Raw genomic sequence first — 23,297 nt, 5'->3', positions numbered from 1 at the left:
GGTTGTACAACTTTGTGAATTTACTAAAAACCAATGAATTGTATATTTTTAAAGATTATGGTATATGAATTATAGTTCAATAAAAAAGAATCTTTGGGGGGAAAGGAGAAAGCTATTTTAAAATTTAAATCTATATTTTCTATAAAATTAACATTAATCTGGAGCTAGATCCAGATAATATCAACATCTTTTTGGAGATATTGTAGATTGAGAGAGTGGAGGTAAATAAAAGGGGAAGGCCTCTATTTTCTTTTAGGAGAGATGTGGTTTCTGATAACTTGACACTAATGGATACATAAAAGTTAAAATTCTGTGCTAAAAATTTGAATGTTATCACAGAAGATATACCACTAGAAGATTGATGACTTCCAAAATGTTGGAGGGGAAAAAATGGAATTAAGAAAACCTGACTAGTAACAAACATGTTGAAAGGAAAGAGGAAAGAAGCAAGAAAGCATGACAACAGAAAACACAAAATAAGATGGTAGGGAAAAGTCCAAACATATAAGTGATTACAATAAATATAAATGGTTAAAATTTAACTCTTAAAACACAAAGGTCTATAGATTGGGTAAAAATAAAGACAAAAATAGTCCTCCGTATGAAATATATACCTTAAAAATACATAAAAAGTTTGAAAATTAAGAAATTGATGAAGATATATCAGGTGAAAATCAAAAATAAGAAACAAGATGGAGTAACTCAAATAGTAGACAAAATATAATCCACAGAGAAAAGCATACATGACACAAAGTAATATTTAATAGGGATAAATGCTTTCAGTGAGAAGTGATGGCAATTATGCATGTTTCTGTACCTAAAGAATTCCTGCAGCTGCACTTTGGTGGATCATTGATTCGTGAAAAGATGAGAATAAAAATATCTATTGCAATAAATGCAATCAATAAAATGCAATCCAGACCCAGAGGCAGACAAAATGGCTGCTCCTGAAGACTAGAGACTATGACAGATCTCCCCAGAACTAAGACAGTCTAAGGTTGCAGTAAACTCAGAATTGATAGGAGAAGAAAGGAAATAATTCTGGGCATAAATAATAGATTTGGTAGACTCTTATGAATAAGAGTTGGGCTACTGTGCCTCCAGAGTAGAAAAAGACTCCCTAAGCTTGATATACTCCTAGTTTCCAGGGATCTGGGAAGCAGCAGAAGTGGAATATATGCCTTTCTTGGTGGAGTCAAAAGACTCTAAAGCCAGAAACTCCTTGGTCTCTGCCTCTCCGTGGACTTACGTCTCATTCTCTCAGACTGGCTTTTTGCACAAGCCTCAGTAGGGCCACTGCCAGCACTTGAGCTCACAACCGCCTAGTGAGTCTCTTTCCTAAAACACAAATGAAAAGTCCCCAGGAAGGATTCTGTTTGGCTCAGCTTGGGTCACACGTCCACCTGTTGGGTCACATGTCTACCCTTGGACTAATCACTGTGACCAGGTTGGTGGGGTATTAGAAATGCCAACTGTCATTCAACTCATATGGTTGGAAGGAACATTTATTTTTATATTCTGAAGTCAGTTAATGTTTAAAACTTACCTTTCAAGAAATAAGCATGCTCTTATTTAGTTTTCTTTGGGGAGTCAAATTCCTAGGGCAGAGAGTTTCCATCAGGCCCTGATATCCTTATAAATCCAGAACCAAAACCTTGGCCATATTAAATTATATCTTGACACTTTTGGACAACAGGGCAACCAATCCTTTGTTTCTAATCTTAGCAGAAATAAAGGTTGTCTTTGCCAGGGTTCATACCACTCTTAGTTCTTTGAGCTTAGGTCTAAAGTCAATAGGAGGCCACAAGCAAAAAAGGCCCTGAATCCTGCTCCCTTCTCTTCTAAGAATGGTAGACATATGAGTTCAATTGTATTGCTTATTTCACATGTGTGACTATCATGATCTGATATGATTTCACACATCTATGGATATTTGGTATAATTGGTGTCCCATATGTAGTCACTGCTGAATTATCTTTGGGGTTTATGTCCTATGTATTTTACTACCAGTAATGAGATAGCAATTGCTGGCAGAAAAAATAAACATAGAGCGATGGGAACTAATATTTATTAGGTATTTCTCATATCCTAAGTAATAGGTAACTCTCTTTATGTATAGCATCTTATGAAAACCTCATAACAACCTTAGGAGGTTGGTATTATTATCTTCATATTCAGATGAGGAAACAGGCTCAGAGAGGTTAAATCACTCACCTAGAGCCAGAAAACTAATGAGAAGTCAAGCTGGGATCAGTTAGCAAATGTGTCTAACTTTGATATTCACCAGAGTAGCACTGGAAGTACTTGAATTCTTTCTGAATTCTCTATATTTTAAGAAACATTAAAGGGAATTTGAAAAGAAAAACATTTCCCTATGCTTTTTGCATAAAAACCCTATGTTGAAGTGGTAGAGATGATAGCGTTTGGATATCTTCACACTCTATTTCTCACTTGCCATTACACCATATGCATTTTCACATCTTCCTGATGATCACTGTCATTGTCACCTTATCTTTTACTGAGTTATGATATGCCATAATATCTGTAACCATCCTGCTGTCATGAACATCTCTGCTGAAAAACTTTTTTTTTCTGTTGTTAATTATTTCCGTAAAATGAATCCCCAGGAGTGGGGTCACTGGGTTAAGGCAAATGAACATTTTTATGGTTCTTGACTTTTATTGCCAAATTGCTTTCCAAAGGGCTCGTATCAGTTTACAAGGACAAGGCAGCACATTTTTTTCCAAGGTCGGTTTTTAAAGCTACTTAAAAGAAATAAAATTCTATATGGAGCCAGAGGTCTTGATAATGTGTAAATCATGATCATAAGCCAAACAGTCCTTGGAGAACTAGCCAGCCCTGGGAGCCAAATGCTAAGTGGCCCAAGAACTCCAATACTGATGGTAATCAAGACAAGGCAGTCATTTCCACATTTTCTTCGTGGGGTTCGCGTTCAATTTTGGAAGAGGGAAAATGTAATTCTTCAATTATTAAAGTATTCAGTATTATTTATTCTTCATATTGAACAATTCCAACTTTTAAAATATCTGCTTCTGACACTGTCAGAAATGGAAAAAGCTGGCTTTATTAACAGGAATAATAATAGCAGCAGCCAGCATTTATTGTGTGTCAGGCACTGTGCTACATACTTTTTGTACACAATTTCATTTCTTCTAAAAATAATCTCATAAGGTACCATCACTGCCAGCATTTTATAGATGAGGAAAGCATGCTAGGCCATAAGCTCCCTGAGGGCAGGGATATTTGTGTTGCTCACTGATGTAGCCCAAGTACTTAGATGAGCACACAGTAGGTGCTCAATGAATACTGTTGACCGACTGAGGCTCCAGAAATATAAATAGCTTCTCCAGGGTCACAGGTAGACAGTGGCACAGCTGGGATTCAAAGTTGGGACACCTGACACAAAGTCCTGGTTCCTAATCCCTCTGGTATGCTGCCTTTTGCCTGGCACAGGCAGACGTACCCAGTTTTGGCCACTCACCTGACTCCAGCTCCCGGCAAACCACTCCACCTTGCCTGTGCAGGGTCCGTTGTCACATGGGGTGGCCTCTGCCGGCCGGTTGTTCCCACAGCCCTCCAAGGGCAGGCTGCTGACATGGTTGGTCATGCACACCACTGAGCGTGTCCGCACTCCGGCCCCACACTCCGCTGAGCACTGTGAGAGAGGGGAAGGGCACATTAGTGGGGAGGCCCTGGCAGCTGCTGAAGCCACTTTCCTTTTTTTTTTGATACAGAGTCTCACTCTGTCACCCAGGCTGGAGTGCTGTGGCCGGATCTCAGCTCACTGCAAGCTCCGCCTCCCGGGTTCACGCCATTCTCCTGCCTCAGCCTCCCGGGTAGCTGGGACTACAGGCGCCCGCCACGTCGCCCGGCTAGTTTTTTGTAGTTTTTAGTAGAGACGGGGTTTCACCGTGTTAGCCAGGATGGTCTCGATCTCCTGACCTCGTGATCCACCCGTCTCGGCCTCCCAAAGTGCTGGGATTACAGGCTTGAGCCACCGCGCCCGGCCTGAAGCCACTTTCAAATGATGGAAAGGAGGATGGAATGCTTCATTTTCCTGCCGTCTGTTTCCCCTAGAAATATGTGACAGCTTCTCGTGCATAGCCTACTCCATTATAAGATATCAGTATGACAACTCCCTGTCTTAGATTTTCTGAGTTGGGCTTCATTCCAAATTCCAAATATCCAATCTTGCCACTGCAATTAATACACTTATACTTGTTAGACTATCCTTCTCAGCTTTTGCTTTCAAAAATATATTCAGCTTGGCTGGGTACGGTGGCTCACGCCTGTAGTACCAGAGCTTTGGGAGGCTGAAGTGGGAGGATTGCCTGAGCTCAGGAATTTGAGACCATCCTGGATAGCACAGTAAGACTGTCTCTACAAAAATTCAAAAAATTGGCCAGGAGCAGTAGGTGTGCACCTGTAGTCCCAACTACTCAGGAGGCTGAGGCAGGGGGATCGCTTGAGCCCAGGAGTTTGAGGCTACACTGAGCTATGACTGCATCACTGCACTCCAGCCTGGGCAACAGAGTGAGAAGACCCTGTCTCTAAAAATAAAAATAAAAATAAAAATAAAAATAAAAATAAAAATATATTCAGCTGAAGAAGAATGGGTACACAAAAACCTGGACACATCTCTACCTGCCAGTAGCCAAGTCTGGGCTGGGAAAAGAGGGGGACTTGAGTCTGTCACCTCAATATTGCTGCCTGATATTAAGGCAAATTGTTCTAGTCCCTGAAGGCCACAGCTATGAGAGGATTGGGAGACAGCTTGGTATAGAGGGAGAGCTTGGCTTTGGAACTAGGTGCATCAGTGTTGATATCCTCACTGGCTATGCGGCCTGGAGCAAGTGACCCAGCCCCTCCTACCTTTGGCATGCTCATCTAGACAACTGGCATAGAAACACATTTCTGGCAGGGCTATGGAGACTGTATAATATGCTTTGCAGGCAGGAGGTGCTCAATAAATGGTATAAGGGGCTTCAACTCCTACATTCCCACTCCAAGATAGAGAAACAAGGTCTCATAGGGATAAAATCTTCACTTACAGCCAAATAACTATTAGTGATTTTTCTACTACAATCACACAGTCCTCTCCTAGGACACAGTGAAAACATTCCTGAGTCACAGCCCAAAGCTCTTAGAGCATTTTCCATCTGTCTTGACATACTTTGGAATGTGCCCTTATTTTGGTTCTCATCTTATCTTGTCTTTTCTTTTTTTCAAGACATGGTCTCGCTTTGTCACCCAGATAGGATTACATCACCCAGGTGGCGTGATATCAGCTCACTGCAGTCTCGACCTCTTGGGGTCAAGCGATCCTCCAACTTCAGCCTCTTGAGTAGCTCCAGATGCTCACCACCACGTCCAGCTAATTTTTGTATTTTTTGTAGAGATGGAATTTTGTCACGTTGCCCAGGCTGGTCTCGAACTTCTGAGTGTGAGATCCGCCTGCCTCGGCCTCTCAAAGTGCTGGGATTGCAGGCATGTGCCACCACACCTAAACTTCATCTTATCTTTTCAAACATTTTTTGGGCATCCTCAGCTGGGTGTCCTACGGGTACCTTGAATCCAGCATGTACACCTTCACCACTGTTACCATTCCTCCTCTTATTTTTCTGATTTGCTTTTAAGTTTCTACCTGGATTTGAAAGTTGACTGTTCTCCTACCCTCTTGCTTCCAACATCTAGACAATCATTAGGTCTCACAGACTCTAGTTCTGCCACATTTCTCTAATCTGTCTTATCCCTTTCCACCCATGGTTCCCAGCACAGTTTACTTTCTTACCCTGGACTGTGGCTGTAGCTTCGTGCTCAACCTCACCAGCTTTTCCAACGCATTGGGTTGCCAGGTGTTGAGAACTCCATGCTAAAAATTCCCTCTGAAGTCATACCATTCCTAACAGAAGTCACATATGGACTTCCCCAACTACCATTAAGGGTTTTCTATACTATGGCCCTAATTGACCCAATTCTTCTAGACTAATTTCCCATTATCCTATCCCACATACCTCCTGCTGGACAGACTCAGAGTGGCTGCTATTCCCTGATCACATAAAAGGCTAACAGGGTCCTTGCCCCTGCCATTCCCTCCACCCAGCATGCTCTTTCCCTTCACTGGACAGATCAGAAGCCTTTAAGGCTCAGCTCAAATACCATCTCCTCCACGAAAACTATCTTGACTGACCAATTTAAGATGTTCTTTCCAGTCTTGGAATTCTCATGGCAATCTGTGTGCTGCTTCCTGCCTTTGTATTATGGTTATTTGTGTCCTGTCTTTTTTTTTTTTTTTTTGTCTTTGCTGAAGTAGGCTTGGTGAGAGCAGGAACTAATGAATCATCTCTAATTCTTTCTCAGGTCAGTGTCTTACTCATGAGTAAATCCATGAATATCAGTTGCATACAGACTTGGGCCCTGCCTTGTTCATCTATTAGCACTTTCCAATCCTAGACGTGGCCCTTTAGTACATGACCAAAGCCCTTTCTAAGGGTTTCTGGGTCTTTTCTTAAAAATAGAGTCAATGTTTGAGGTCTACCCATATTATTTTAGAAAATAAAGCAATAGAATTTTAAATAAAAATGGAGAAAAGGGAAAAACAATCCTTACGACCTCATTTCCTTATCAAAATTTCCACTTTCATTTTTATATGCTGCCATCTAGTCTCGTAAAATCACATGTCAGTATGAGTGATCAAACATTTACCTTTCCACTGCTAAGCTGGGCCTGAGCCCTTAGGGAGGAAACTCCCTGTGGAGCAAAGGGCTTGAAGGGGATCAGAACACGCCACCCCAAAATATGTTGCTTTGGCATATTGATTATTTTGAGCTGAAGACTATTGAGAAATAGCAGATGCAGGAAGAGCTCTCTGCCTTCCCCCTTTCTGCCTAAAAACCAGTGCATAAGTTTCCCACGAGAAAGGTGCCCTCCCAGTGCTAGGAAGAAGAGAACATTCTTGTCATTGGAAAGGGGAGCTGACTCCAAGATGAGTCTGCAAAAATAAACTTTAATAAAATAACCCTTGTCTTCTGTCAGTTTCCCCCATATTTTTCTTAGTCAATTTCTCACAACTTACTGTGCCTAGAAGCCCCAGCCCCTTTACTTTTTCTAATCACTTCTCCATAGTTTATCACCCTTTGTTAAAATGGTATATAATCCCTCAAGTCTAATTGCTTCTTTGGGGTTGTCACTTCTTTCCTATGAAGCCCCTCATGCCACTATAAAAATATTAACATCAAATAAAATTGGTATGCTTTTTGTCTGTTAATCTTTTGTCAGCTTAATTCACAGACTGCAGCCAGAGAACCTAAGAATGTAGAGGAAACAGTTTTCCTCCCCTAAGGTTTGCAGACATTTTTCATGTCCTTTGCTCTATTTAGATTGTTATTAGAAATCTGGGACAATGACTCAGTCTCTTAGCTTAAAATTTGTTATAATAATTGAAATATTCTAGGCTAAAGGATTTGTCTGTTTGTTTGTTTCAGCCATGTATGATCTGGTTTTCTTCCTAACTTTAAAACTCAAGATATTTAAATATTCTTGTAAAGAATACAAGGTAGGCCAGGTGTGGTGGCTCACACCTGTAATCCCAGCATTTTGGGAGGCTGTGGTGGGCAGATCACCTGAGGTCGGGAGTTTGAGACCAGCCTGGCCAACATGTTGAAATCCCATCGCTACTAAAAATACAAAAATTAACTGGACATGGTGGTGCACATTTGTGATTCCAGCTACTTGGGAGGCTAAAGCAGAAGAATCGCTTGAACCTGGGAGGCGGAGATTGCAGTGATGCAGTGATCCAAGATGGCACCACTGCACTCCAGCCTGGGTGACAGAGTGAGACGTTAAAAAAAAAAAAAAAAAAAAAAGAAGAAGAATAAAAGGTAAATAGAATTTTAGTTATCTTCATGTTTCCAACCCTTAGACTACTTCTTTCCGGGTAATTTCCATCTGACTAGCTAACTTAATTTTCTGCTTTCAAAACCAAGCAATGCACATGCATCTGGGAAGTGTCTCCACATCCCTATGTACTTAACTTAAAAGAAGAATGTGAAGGACCATGCCAGTGCCCAATGGGAGGACATCACATGGATGAGGCCTGTAGAGGAGTTTCATTTTATTACAACACCTGCAGTGAAAAGCCCAACAAATGTAAATATGGAAGGAGCTCCCCACACAGAACCTGGCCCAGGAAGCCTTTCAGCAGAAGCAAGGGGAAGAAATCCCTACCAGGGAGTAGGGACTAACCTTCCAGGTGAGGCTCCAAACCACACCCACCCACTGTTCTTAAAGGATGTTCCTAAAAGAAGGACCAAATCTGCTTTGCTAGTCAGAAGAGGACATGACTTGTAATTGAACTTCTGGGCTGATAAAACACAGAAACACATGGAATTCCTAAGCAACCCTCTGGTGGGGACTGCCTTCTCACTCTAGCAACAGCTAAATCCTAAACTTGGCCCAATTGGCCCCTAAGGGACTATAAGGCTCTAATGACTATTCTTGAACTTCAGCTTTATGCATCATTTCTTGTAATTTAAATGATTCAGTCTTTTCTTCCTGGAAAACTGTCTTAGAAATTAGGTGTTACCAAACTAACGCTAGTGGACTTTCTAAAAGTGTTTTTTCCTGTTGTGATTGAAAACTGCACATGTGCTTAGACCTATCATTGAATTGTAGAACTGAAAAGTCATGATGCTTACTTCTGATACGGCCCACTCTCAATCAAAAGCAGCTGAAAAGATGTTTTTAAGGTGAGTCATTAAGCCAGAAGAACTTTGTGTCCCTAGAAGTTTAAGAGAAGATTCAGACTGGGGTTATAACCTCAATTCATTTAGGTAAAGATTAATTAATTTTAAATTGGGCAATAAGACACATTCTGTATTTTAAGTGTTTGCGAACTTTAATTTTCTTTGGTTTCTTCCTCTTGAACTTACTGAATCAGAGGCTGTGTCTCGTTCATGACTGGCATGGAACAGGTGCTCAACACATGTTCATTCCCAGTAATAAAAAATTTCATAGTTCAGACTGAAGCTTAACAAGGCCTTTTTTTTACACAAAGCAACTATTCAAAAGTGGAAGACTGCCATCCGCTGGTCATTCCAGGGGCTGAACATTTTCTAAGACCAACTGGTGGCCCAAAGGCCCCTGGTGACATGGAGCTGAAGAAGAATGAAGCAGCCCAAAGGAAACCCTTCCCACTGTGCCAACCTCACCTAGGTCATAGCTTCAAATATGTTACTGCAGCGGTTACTCAGCAATGTCACAGCTGAAAAAACTGAAGCTCAGTGAGTCACTAGCTGGCTCAGGGTCAAATATGAAATAAGTGGTGGTCATGGAGATGACACCAAAGCCAGTGTACTGGTGTCCCACTCATCTACTCTCAAATAAGCATGAACATTTAGACTTCATCATCTATTCTGAGGGTAGATAAGGCAAAAATTATTTACTTACATCATAGCACCCAACTTGCATGATTTAGAATATCTTTCCCAAAATGAACAAAAGAGTTCCCTGAATAGAATAAAGTGCTCATTCTTTGCTCTATTTATAATTTTAAGCCAAGTTAGATTCAGCAAGAACTTATGTTGAAATACAAAGCAAAATTACTTTAAGGGGAAATCTGCAAGTCATTATTGGAGGGGAAATAAGTAGTGTGGAAATCTTTGGAAAATTGATATGTAGCTTTTTACTGTTCTAAATAAACATGGGAGACACACAGAGGAATGAACCACTGCAGTTATTTTCCCCAGAGTTGTTTTGTCTCTGTACGTATTGTGCTCTGAACCCACTGCCTTTTCAGAGAGCGGCAAATGTAGAGACATGGAATTTACAAACTAAAGAATCACGGCAACAAAATGACTGTAAAAGCGCTCTCAGTTGCTGCTTGGAAGACTACACGGAAATAATCTTTCTGGAGAACAATTAGCTAAAGTGTATTAAGAGTTCTAAAAGCATTAATAATATTTTCCCATATTTTAACATGATTCCATGTCTCCACTATTTTACAGAGATAAGAAAAGGTGCACATAAAGATTAATGCACAAGAACACTTACTGAAGTCTTTTAAAATATTCTCTTTCAAACAGTAAAACATCACCCGGATATGGAGGCTTATATCTGTAATCCCAGCTACTCAGGAGGCTGAGGTGGGAGGATCACTAGGGCCCAGGAGTTTAAGGCTTCAGTGAGCCATGATTGTGCCACTGCACTCCAGCCTGGGCAACAGAGCAAGACCTGGTCTCTAAAAAATACAAATAAAAACTAAAAAACCCCAAACATTTAGACATAGGAGATTGTTTCAGTCATGTAGTTCTACAGCTTATTATAATAAAAATCATGTTTTAAAGATTTTATACTTATAATAATTAAGTGAAAAGAGCAGGTGACCAAATTATACATACATTATGATATAAAGATACATTTATATCTTTAAAATATGTATGAGGAGAAAAAGCTATGTAGGTAAAGTATGTATGAGAAGAAAAAAGCTTGAAGTACAGCTTAAAATAATCTCAAATTTTCTTTTAGTCAAGAGGTTTGGAGCATACTTTTCCAAATTTCTCATATTCTTAAAACAATACTGTGTTACTTTATAACCTGAAAAAAATAAACATTATTTAGTAAAAGAATCATTCCAATATGAAAATGAAAGCCCAGCATCATTCTTTTCATCCACTTGCTGATATAGGAAATCCATCAGGTTTACTGAGAACACAAATGAGTTCAGAAACCAAAGCACAAAAGGACTAGTTGAAGAAAGTAGGAAGTTTCAGCCTGGAGAAAGTGGAATGAGTGCCCCGATGGCTGTAGGGCTGTCCTTTTCTAAAGGACAGTGGGACTTAGTAAGAAACACTTTGGTTCACTGTAAAAGGAGACCTCTTGACACCTTGAGCTGTACAAGAAATAGATGTAATTGTCTGGACACAGAGTGAATTTCTGATCAAGGGTTTGGGCAAGAGCCGTGGCCTATGTCAGGGACACTGCAGAGGATTCCTCACGCTGGCAAGGAGGCTGAGCTCACAAACACCTTCCCCCACTGTGTCTGCAGTGCCATGAGCTAATGTTTGGGATGCGAGGCTTAGAAAATGGGGATACACACAAGAACTAGGATGAGCTTTCCTGGACTCAGCTTTAGGGCAGAAGCTTGAGTCAGTGGCCAGCAGCACTTACTCTCCATCTGTTTCTCTTTGGTTAGAGCTTCCCAGATGGCCAAATCAGTGTCTGCTCCTGGGACTGGGGGCACAGTCAGATGCTCATCTTGGGAGCTCAGTATTTGCACCAAGGGCTCTCCATCTGCGGCCATCCTGGGGCTAAGGGGCAGGGGCTACATGCCATGAGGTGTGGGGAACCCACAAGAAGACGAGTCACTAGGTAAGAATCTCCAGAACCATCTCTGGAGGTGGAGTGAAGGCTGCATTTGCAGGCTTGTTCTTCCTCTTTTGCTGGATAACATTCCCTATGGAAGTGGATTGTTATGGTGATGACAGGGACAAAATGAAGAAGGAGCATTTACACCGTGGAGGGAGAGAAAACCTATGTGAACGCCTCTAGGGCTGATGTTCAAAATACACAGTAACAGGTGCATGGTGGCCATTGACCGGTCAGAATGGACACTGACCAGTTGGAGCCAGCCAATGTGGCAGTATGGGGCATGTCTGTCAATATCCCCAAACTGTGAAAGGGTCCTTCTTTGAGTCTGAGATACTACGGTTGTTGTTCTCATGATGCTGGGAGTTGGGATGGGTGGGGGCTCATGGGCTGCATCATGTCTCCTAAGATGCAAGAATATGGCTGGGCTCCTCTGTCTTTTTTATGGCCTTGTTACTCAGAGTGTGGTCCCTGGACCAGTGGCCTCAAAGACCCCAGGAACCTATTAGAAATGTAGACTGTGGCCAGGCGTGGTGGCTCATGCCTATAATACCAGGGCTTCGGGAGGCCGAGGTGGCAGATCACTTGAGCTCAGGAGTTTGAGACCAGCTTGGGCAACATGGTGAAACCACAAACAAATATAAAAAATGAGCCGGGGTGGTGGCGTGCACCTATAGTCCCACCTATGTTGTGGGGGGAGGGGGGGTAGGGAGGAGGTGCTGAGGTGGGAGGATCGCTTGAGCCCAGGAGGTCGAGGCTGCAGTGAGCCGAGATTGCACCACTGCACCCCAGCCCAGGCAACAGAATGAGACCCTGTCTGGAAAAAAAAAAGAAGAAATAAAGAAAATAAATGTAGATTCCCTGGCTCCACCCCACACCTGCTGCCTCAGACCTGCACTTCAATGTGGTTCACAGGTAACATGTACGCACAGGATTCTAGCAAGGGAAGTGGGGCAGAACTAGTGTATCCGAGAGGTAGGCTGCTAACCAAGGTCAGAGATAGCCAATCATGTCCTCAACCCAGGTAAACTCCCTAGATCTCCTGGAGAATCCAGAACCTGGACTTGGTGCCTCTGACAGCTATGCAGCTGCCCTGGGCAAACCCTCTGACTGTCCTCCCGCCCCCATGCCCGCAAATCCGCTGCTTCCACCAGGAAAGGAAGCACAATTCCTTACCTCCTTCCTCCTTTCTCCTCCCTGTGCCAAGGTATGTTCTACAATTTGTTTAGTGTCTTTTCTCAAACTTTATTTTTGATTGTGGTAGAATACACATAGCATTAAATTGACCGTCGTAACCACTTTTAAGCCCACACCTCCAGGGCATTAGGTGCATTCATGCTGTTGTGTAACCAACACCACTCCAGCTCCAAAATCCCCTTTTCATATAAATCTTCCTTTTGCCTTTGATAGATGAATTTAATCTATGACTGTTTTCCCTTATATCCAGGTAACTGGTGGACCACTGGTTAACTATATATGCCTTTGAGTTATTCTTTGACACCTGAGACCCCCCATGGGAGGCCAGGCTACTGGGGAGGGGACGGGGTGTGGGATGTTTTGAGTTGGCAGAAAGCAGTAGAGGGGCCTGCCATTGCTGAGTGTCTATGAGACACCAGGCACGTACAAGACATATGAACGATGGGATGTAATTATTCACTTCACCTAGTGTTATGGAGTGACCACATGGAGTGCTAAGGAGAATTCAGTCAAGTTTTTCACACCCACTCCTCACCTTTGGAGCCCCTCAGTCCTCACGTAAGGATAGAAAGCCTACGATAATTCCTCTCTGGGCCTTTTTTTTCCCCCCCAGAGCCAGAAATCAGTCTTGGAATTCTAAGCCAGTGACTTACCTTCGTGTGGTTTTGGAGGCACCTGGCAGACCTTGGTCCCCCGCGCTCTGCCCGTCACACTCACCCTTTCGCTCCACTCGGTGAGGAACCAGCTCTTGGCACAGGGTCCCATGTCGCAGTTCTCAATGTCATTCGGTCGGAGCTTCATGTTGCATTCCTCATCGTCAACCACATCCCCGATGTTGCTCACACACTTCACATCACGGGTCCTCTGTCCCACGCCGCAGGGCACTGAGCACTGAAACACAGCACACTGACGTCAGGGGAACCAGCAGCTTCAGCTCTGGGAGAGAATCGCCAGAATGGAGCCAGCAGCCTTTGTGACCAGCCCCATGAGACTGAGGCTCTTTCATGCATGTCACCACCTGGGGCAGGGATCTGAGCCCTAGAAACAATCCTTTCCTACAAGACCTTCTTAGATGCCTCGCCTACTGTAAACTAAAAATAAAATCCTAAGCCTCCCAGCTGACTGAGTGGGCCTCCTCTTGGCCAAGGAGACCCCAGAGAAACCTTTAAAACTGACTTCCTGGCCATGACAGGATGGGAGGTTGGACACACCCTGTCATACTGCCTCCCTTTTGCAGTCTAGACACAACTGACCAGCATTAATGTTAAGAGAGAAATCATAAGACTGACAGAATGGACTCTCTGTGGCAACAAGATACCAAATTATAAACAGGACCCAACGCCATGGCAGGCAAGGGTTAAGTCATGCGCCTCTGCCCTTAAAGAATACACTATGTTCTAAGTTGCCTAGGAGGAAGATCTTAGGATTCATGGCTTACATCCTGTTTTGAGTAAAGAATATTATTGTCAGTCTCTCCAATTTTATTGTGAATTCTTCAAACTTTTGACACACTGATTAATATGTAACCTGTGGACATTGAAGAGGACACTGGTTTGTTTGGTTTGTTTCCGAGTCATAAAGTTTTGCTGATTTATTTCTCACTCATGAAGTTTTATTGACTGTCCTGCACTTAAAACATTTTAGCCTGCATGTCATCATCTGTAGCCACTGATTGCAACCTCTGTGCTGTACCCTCCAGTGAAAAAGATAACTCCGATTTGAGGGGTCCCCCTCTCCTCTCCCAAAGTTTCTTCTAAAAGCCTTTCAACTTGTAACAAACTTTGGAACATGTCCAGCGTTCTTCGTGTGTCTTCTTGGGTTGATGTTTACATTGGCTTCCAATTAATCTTTTATCAAATTATTTCTGCCTTAATAGTCTTAATTTTGACAGACACTACTCTATTCTTCCAGGCCTCAGTCTTTTCATCTATAAAATGGGTGGGGAAAATTGGAAGGAGTTGGCTCTACCAGCAGTTGCCAATCTTCACTTCACCATGACTCATAAAACAGATGAGGCCAGTATCACAGGGTGCCCCTGGGCTCACCCATAGTTGGCTGTGGGCGGCACACGCTATCCTAAACTCTATTCAACTATTGGTACATACTGTGGTTTGCAAAAACAGCCATCCAGACCCCCACAGGAGGGATGGGTTCCCTCCTGTGGAACTCAAGGTTACCCATCTCAGGTCTTGGTGGGCTGGAGAGTGTGGTGGGAGCTGGAGAGGGAGCTATGGAGTGGGCTGCCCTGCCTGCGTACCGAGGTCCAGTCAGTCCGGATCTGCCACTCGCTGCAGATCTTGAGTTGGCAAGTGCTGGTGGTCTCGGGCTTCTCCAGGTGCTGGCAGCGGTAGGGCTGCACTGTCAGGCTGCGGTTGGCGTACACCTGGCGGCACAGAACCTGGCGGTGCTGCATGCCCAGGCCACAGGTCTTGCTGCACTCAGACCACTCCCCGATGTCCCAGCTGGTTCAAGAATGAGAGAGCGAGAGTAAGAGACAACCTTCAGTCAACAAGAAGTGAGCGTGAGCCCGCACCAGCGTACACAGAATCATCAGAATCACCGTGGGTGGAGTTTCTTACTAAAGCATTGCTTAAAAGTCAGCCTAGGCCAGGCGCGGTGGCGCATGCCTGTAATCCCAGGACTTTGGGAAGCTGAGGTGGGAGGATGGCTTGAGCCCAGGAGTTCGAGACCAGCCTGGGCAACAGAGCAAGACCCTGTCTCAAAAAAAGAAAAGAAAAAGAAAAAGAAAAAGTCTGCCTAAGGGTCTTCTGACTCTGTAAAGGAAGATAAATTTGCTTGACACTTGACATGCTATTTACCAGTGATTAGGGCCCAGATTCTATAAAAAGTTATAGAAAACTGAAAAGGTACAAATGATTTTTATCGAATAAAAAAAACCCTCCAAAGGTTAGTGTTATTACCCTGTAGATCATTAACTCACTTTTGCTACTAACTTAGAAATCTTATTCTAGCATTCTTTATTTTTCATTAACAATTCCCACATCAGTTTCACAAACCCTCCTCTGTCATCTGCTCTGTTATTAGGTTAAATGAGACATCAACCCATGCTCATCATATACTCGGATGAGAATTATATTTTTATTAGTCTGAAAATTGGGTTTTGACCCTTTTAGGGCCCTTTCCCCTTGTTCTTCTTCAAGTATCCTATTTATCATTCAATAACCAGTTCAAGGCCAGGTGTGGTGGCTCACGCCCATAATCCCAGCACTTTGGGAGCCTGAGGTGGGCAGACCATTAGTGCTCAGGAGTTCAAGACCAGCCTGGCCGACATGGCAAAACCCCATCCCTACAAAAAATACAAAATTTAGCCAGGCGTGGTAATGTGCACTTGTAGTCCCAGCTACTCGGGAGGCTGAAGCAGAAGAATTGCTTGAACCCAGGAGACGGAGGTTGCCAAGATTGTGCTACTGCACTCTGGCCTGGGCAACAGAGCTAGACTCCGCCAAAAAACAACAGAGCTAGACTCCGCCAAAAAACAAAAACAAAAAAAACAAAACAGTTCAAGACCTCTCCCGAGACACTTTTCTTGTCCTCTCCAGATGGATGTTTTTGTGACTTGCATTATCCTCTTTCTGTAAACAGCTCACCTACGACACTAACTACACTGGCTTCTCATTCTTTGCTTCCTCCTTTGTTTTCCTTACCAGGCTCAAACCTAATTGCTCCAGCTTTGCCAAGGGTGGGCTTCCCAGAAGTGGGTTGAGACTATCAGCTCCTGAGTTCATCCTGAAAGACAGGTGTGCCTGCTAAACAGACTGCATTTTATGCATGGACCAAGTCTTGGATTTCTAAATCAGATTTAGACTGACTTATATCTGCTCCTAGGGTCCTGTGCTCAAGCAACCTGAAGTGATCTGGTAATAGGTGACCTAAACGGAGGGGCCATCTTACAAGGCTGGGCAAGGGAAGATGTTGCAGGGCTCCTCCTCAGGGGTTGGCTTCATGCTGGAGTCACAGTAGCTCTCAGGAGCCTCTTCATGAGTGCTTCTGTGCACACAGCGGAAAATAGGGTACTGCGATCCTGCAACAACAGGAGAATGTCTGAAGGACAGTCCCACACACTGGAAAGCTGGGCTATGGGTGGAGATGCATGCACAGAGATTCGGGTGCTGATGAGGAGAGGGCACAGAAACAGTGAGGACAATTCACACACACATGCACACTTACACTGCCCCTTCATTTGAGGGTTTACACACACCTACCTCACAGGGTCTTTGCTAGGAACTGTGGGGGTACAAAGAAGAACCTGCCCTAAAAGGAATCAATAACCTATTTGTGGACACAGTCTAAATATGCTCAAAGGCAGATACAAACCATCTTCATAATAGTTCAAGATAACGAAAGAGAGATCCCTAGGCAGGGAAATGATTATAGAATGAACACAAACAGTAACTCTTCTAAGGTTCGCTGGAAGTGTCAAAGAGAAAGTGTCCTGAAAGGGTCAAGCTTCATTCTAGAGAAAGAATTGGGCTTGGTTAGACGTGTGCCTGTGTATTTTGGAGGGAGAGGGCTGTCTAGGTCATTAAACTGGAATGAAAGTACCTGCATGACAAAATAGCCTGCTAGACCAGGTACATTTAAGGGACAGATTGAAGTGCAGAAGTAGAAGATTCAAGAAAGGACAGAAGAGCAGCTGCTTTTCCCTTTGGCAAGCATCTTACACATTCTTCTAATAAAGTACCCATCCAGTGGTATTTCAGTGATCTGAGCATATGTCTACTTCCCATGAGACAGTGAGCTTCTGAGGGACAGGGCTACCTCTTTTTTTTTTTTTTTTTTGAGACGGAGTCTTGCTTTGTCGCCCAGGCTGAAGTGCAGTGGCGCAATTTCGGCTCACTGCAAGCTCCGCTTCCCAGGTTCACGCCATTCTCCTGCCTCAGCCTCCTGAGTAAGCTGGGACTACAGACACCTGCCACCGCGCCTGGCTAATGTTTTGTATTTTTAGTAGAGACGGGGTTTCACTGTGGTCTCGATCTCCTGACCTCGTGATCCGCCCGCCTCGGCCTCCCAAAGTGCTGGGATTACAGGCATGAGTCACCATTCCTGGCCAGGGCTACTTCTTAATCTCTGTAGCCCCAGTACCTAGGAGAGTAGCAGGTGATAAATAAATGACTGTTGAATGAATGTTTGAATGGTGTTGAATGAATGTTTATAACAGTTGTAGTTTTTTTTTGTTTTACTTTCATTGGATTAATAAGGATACATCTATTTTCGATAAAAAGCCAGAATTTGTTAAATGGAATGTCTAGCTCTCAATTTAAAAAAAAAAAAAAAAAGCTGATTCATTTCTGCCTTCTTCTCTCTGCTGCCACCTGGTGGCAACACTGAGCTATTACTAATGGACATTTCTAACGTGAGACATGTAACCTCTGAACCTGACGTCTGAACAAACCACTGGAAGATCCTTCTTCACAAATAACCGTCCTCCCCACAGTCCAGGCCAGTATACAACTCCTGCTGGGAAGAATGTTGTACTTTATTCTACAACTCTGTCTTATCTCTGTTGCTAATTGGCCAGGCATTCATACTTTCTGAAGCTCCAACTCCTTACAATTTTAACTGCAACACAGGGGCTATCTTTTAACATAAACGTCTCAATATTTCATCAGTCATGAAACTGTTTCAGTGGCTTTTCAAGCTTATCTTGTATGACACACTGAGCCAGAGGGCAGTAAGAAACTTGACAGTCTGCGAGACAGTGTTGAATCTGAAACAATCATTTGTTTAAACTACCCTGGCAGTAAAAAGTTACAGTGTGGCTATAACTTGAGACCATTATTTAAAATAACGTTCCAATTAAGCACAATTATTGGCTGAGTAAAAGGCAGTACTGACTGTAAAGTTAATGGGACGCAAAAACTTTTTGTGGAATTAAAGTTTGTCCAGCTACAGATCTCCTTCCATTAAATAGAACAGATTTTTAATTAAATTCAACAAACATTAAGTACACTGTGCAGTTATAAAGGTGAATACAAGGTTCACAGCTTGCAGTGGGGCTCAGCTATTAAGGGATTAAGTAAAGATCTTATTTAGCCTATTCCTTTTCCTTCAGACCATGTGGGTTTAGCTTTTCCACTTAGACGTTTGTGGATAGGAAAGCAAAAGGAACTATCTCAACCACTTGGCACTCAAATAAGGGAGAAATCAAATTCTTTTAATCAAAAGGATACAGGCTACCATAGGAAGGTTCTGCGTCTTGGGAAGATGGGTCCTGCTGGGGTTGTCTAGCATCTGGCCGCTGCTTGTCTTCCCTTGACATTTTATGGCGTTTATGGACATCGTCCATGGTCCAGTGCCATGGAAATGAACTCAGAGGCCCTCTGGCTCTCTGAAGGTGGGAAAATGCCAGATCTACAAATCTTTTTTTATTTTTTTGAGACGGAGTTTCGCTCTGTCACCAGGCTGGAGTGCAGTGGCACAATCTCTGCTCACCACAACCTCCACCTCCCGGGTTCAAGCGATTCTTCTGCTTCAGTCTCGCAAGTAGCTGGGATTACAGGTGTCTGCCACTGCGCCCTGCTAATTTTTGTATTTTTAGTAGAGACACGGTTTAGCCATGTTGTTCAGGCTTGTCTTAAACTCCTGACCTCAGGTGATTTGCTCACCTCGGCCTCCCAAAGTGCTGGGATTACAGGTGTAAGCCACTGTGCCTGGCACATATCTACAATTCTTGAGTCTAGTGACTGCAGTGGTTTCTTTCTTTGGTTCAGTTTTAATATCTTTAGAAAGGGAGACAGCACCTGGCCACCTCCCATTGTTCAAGATTGCAATTCAATTATTCCTCTATTTGCTAGCAAGCAGGAACAAGGTGGCGAGGTCAGGAGTTGGCTGGGCTTCAGGCAGCAGGAAAAATATCCGAGATCAGTTCGGTTGCATTATATGCGGACATGTTGATCAAAATAGAAATATGTCATGTTGAAGGGGGGAAATGTACATGGGTAATTAGCAGATAATAAATGAGGTCAGTGAATTCAGGGGCTAGTGTAGAGGTCAGTGGGACATTATGGAAGAGAGATAAAATAAAGAACAAGAAAAAATTAAATGACTCTAGACTTGGAACTCTACGAATCAAATGAAACAAGCAAAGAGTTTGACAGAGGCCTGATCAATGGTTGTGTGAGCATGGACCACTCTTGGATGCCAGCAACGGGGCCCTTCCCTGAGACGGTGATATGATGCTGGAAGCACTTGGACAAAGGGAAATTTGACTATGAAGAGCACAGAAATGTGTGGTGTGGATAGCTCCACCAGGAAGGACTGGAGAAGGGTTTGAACGAGGCTATGTGTGAAAATACACAATGGGATCACAATGGGAAAGGACTTATTCTGTGCAGAAGTGACTTGGACATTGCTGGGAGGCTTGGGATTTCCTGGTCACTTGCCATGACTGCTGATGACCATTAGATGAGCTCCATATCTGTGCCTCTGCATTGCCTCACCTACCCTGCATGTCTGGTGCCATCACCGCCTGGGAGAGAGCAAAGGAGAGGCCTCCATGGGGCAATGTCACTTGTCACATGAAAGAAAAAGGAACTAGGATTGCCAGCGAAGGGAGAGATGGGAAACAACACATCCCTAGGTTTGCTTTATTTCCAAGGCACCTCTTCAGTATCTCTTGGGCCTGAGAACTGGTGCCATTTACTGGGTAAAGAAGAGAGAGACATGTTGCCTCAGACCTTCTGAGTGGCAGATGCTGTGTGTGTGTGTGTGTGTGTGTGTGTGTACATGCACACATGGGTGTATATGGGCTAAATATCGAAAATGGGTCTTGTGCATGCTCAGTCCAATACCTCACACTCTTGTGAATCTGTTGTGTGTGTGTGTGTGTGTTTCTGCAATGCAAAGGACAGAAGATGAAACAAAATCATATGGAAATCTAGAGAAAAAGTTTTTTTTTTTTTTTGGACAGAGTCTTGCTCTGTCACCCAGGCTGGAGTGCAGTGGCATGATCTTGGCTCACTGCAACCTCCACCTCCTGGGTTCAAGCAATTGTTCTGCCTCAGCCTCCCGAGTAGCTGGGATTACATATATGCATCACCATGCCCAGCTAATTTTTGTATTTTTGGTAAAGACAGGGTTTTGCCATGGTGGCTGGCTGGTCTTGAACTCCAGACCTCAAGTGATACACCTGCCTTGGCCTCCCAAAATGCTTCGATTACAGGTGGGAGTCACCATGCTCAGCCGCTTATTCAGTTTCTAACAGGTAAATCCACATTCTTTATGCTATGTTGACAGAACATGGGGCAAAGGCAATAATAGACTTGCATATCTAGGATACAATAAAGATGTAAAATCTACCCTTATGTCTTTTCTAGTAGCTCATATATTCCACATTTGAAATGTGGTGATGATATATTCATTTTTTCAAAAAACACAGGAGTGCCTACTGTGTGCTCGCTATGATGCCAGGTGCAGAGGCTGCAAAGTGTATACTCATGGAGACAGCCAAGCCAAGCAGGGCTGGGACAGAAATGTGTCCTGAATTGCTGTGAGGTCCCGAGGATGAAGTGTCTACCTGTTCTTTGCAGAATCAGGAAGGTTTGCAGAGGAGGCGGTCTCAGAGCTTGGAGTATGAGCAGGACTTTGCTGGCCAGATACCAGAGTGTCATAAGGGAGGGATACTAGCATATAGTGAGGTAGTAACAGTTATGTGTTGCTTTCAGCCTATCAAAACCTCACTTTATTTAAATTTCAACTCCATACCTCAGTGTGGATCACACAGCTGGGGATGGATTGTGGGGACAAAAACTGGAATGTTTGGTTATGAGTTCGCTCCATTAGAGAGATCGTGGGAGCATCTGGAGGATGCACAGGGAACCAGCACATGCATTTGCCCTCATCTCATCCTGCTTACAACGCAAGGCCTTATGGGCTCTGGACAAGGTGACAGAGAATCTTCTCCACATGGCACCCTTGGTAGAAAACCACACAATGACAATTTTTATCCTTTTAATGACTTTCCCTGTTTTCACCTAGTTCTGAGTGTATCTGGGTCCTTTGATGGGCATCACACCATTACCTAAAGGTAGAATATTTCAATAATAATACATTTTTATCTTGGGTTCCTATATCATTTACGTTACATACTGCTTACCTCTATAATATCATGGAGTCTCACCAAAATGGTTTTGGCCTTAATGCAGAGGTATTTCTAGCTTTCTGCCTCTGTCAAGACATATTTTATAGGCATTTAATTTTTCCTCACAGAGTATATAAAAGAAGTTGGTCCAATGAATCTACAGTCCAAATTCTTTTCACATTTATTAAGCATGAGCATAATAAAATTTGCACAATAAAACCTCTATAAATCAACACTCCAGTTACCAAATCATTATGGAATCGCAGAGGTTCCAGGCAGGAAAAGTTCCAGCCCCCAAGAAGAACTGAAGACCTAAATTCTAGTCTCAAAAGCCACTAAGTCAACGCTCTTATGAAAAAGATAAAAACTTTAGAAGTTGTCATGAGAGATTTTTCAGTGTGCTAATTCTGTGAGACGTTCCAGACTTTGTACTCTTAGATACAAGTACCAAGAGAAAAGAAAAGAAAGGAAAAGAAAAGAAAAGAAAAGAAAAGAAAAAAACCCACCCCAAACCAATGCTCTGGGATATCACACAGTTCCCCAGTTTGTGGAGATTCCTGGGGGATACAGCCTTCCTGTTTCTTTAGCAACCTCCCCTCAAAGAACAGCTGTTTCAGGGGATCAAACAGGACTTTACTACAAACAGGAGGCTATTATCATATATATGAAGGAAATTATAACTACACAGTTCATAGGTGTATCTTTGCAACAAGTCAGCTTGAAACAGAAGCAGCACTGATTTTCAACCTGGAAATCAACCTGGTCTGGAATGTCAGATAAAGGGTTTCTGGACACCACATTCCACATCTATCTTAACTTCAGAGTTTTCAAGGAAACGGGACCCTGGGTCCACTTCATCATCCTGATGTGACCCCTGTAACACTGCCATGTTTTGCTTTCAGCCTATCACAACCCTGCTTTATTTAAATTTCACCCAAACTGTGAATCTCCCAAATCCACAGGTAAATCCACATTCTTTATGCTATGTTGGATAGCATATCTCCCAAATCCTACAACTCTATGTTTTCTTTTGTTTGGAGAGACACCGCATGCTTCCTCTGCTGTGTGGACTCCCTTGTTGTGAGGGGTCAATAAAGCTGACTCTGTTGGGCTTCAGGTTTGTCCCTGGTGGTCCTAGCTGATCAGGTTGGAATAATGGATGAATACAGGGTTGGGATTTTACTGGGATAGTATGGGAGCTGTGAGTGCTGGTCAGTGCAAAAGTCAGCTAACTAACATGCCAAGCCCCCAAAGTATGCTTTTTTTTTTTTCCTGAAATCCTGAGATTTGAGAATGAGTTTCAGCTGGGATTTGTGTAAGTCTTCCACAACCCTGACTTGGAGATTAAATTTTAGATCTTGAAGTATATGAGTGTATTCTGTTTATTAATGAATATATGTACGCAGCAGGCCTGAGTTGCTCAAACCCTGCATATGCCAAAGACAGGCCCTTGACCAGCTCCTGAGAGAGAACCTCTAAGCCTTTGGAATATGCCACCTGATAAGAGTGTTTTTTTATGCCTGAGGTCTTGGGCCCCGTGGTATTGGTTTGGCTTCTGGGATGGTAAAGGGAGAGTAGCTAGTGTCACTCATGTGGGAGCTTGCATACCTAGATG

General features: G+C 43.2%; 1 protein-coding gene across 2 annotated transcripts in view; it reads right to left on the bottom strand.

The window, feature by feature from the left end:
* The window catches only part of THSD4 (thrombospondin, type I, domain containing 4), a 704,860-nt gene that overhangs the window by 20,617 nt on the left and 660,946 nt on the right, over positions 1-23,297 (bottom strand). For both annotated transcript variants that reach the window (XM_011953812.1, XM_011953813.1), the window contains 4 exons: positions 16,495-16,624; positions 14,840-15,044; positions 13,300-13,473; positions 3,503-3,676 (listed from right to left, as the gene is read on the bottom strand). In XM_011953812.1, coding sequence (XP_011809202.1) covers positions 3,503-3,676; positions 13,300-13,473; positions 14,840-15,044; positions 16,495-16,624 — 683 coding nt within the window. The remainder of the gene's footprint in view (positions 1-3,502; positions 3,677-13,299; positions 13,474-14,839; positions 15,045-16,494; positions 16,625-23,297) is intronic.

The sequence above is a fragment of the Colobus angolensis genome, unplaced genomic scaffold (genome assembly GCF_000951035.1).
Source record: "Colobus angolensis palliatus isolate OR3802 unplaced genomic scaffold, Cang.pa_1.0 Scaffold372, whole genome shotgun sequence".
NCBI classification, from domain to species: Eukaryota; Metazoa; Chordata; class Mammalia; order Primates; family Cercopithecidae; genus Colobus; species Colobus angolensis.
This window is presented reverse-complemented; position numbering and strand designations above follow the sequence as displayed.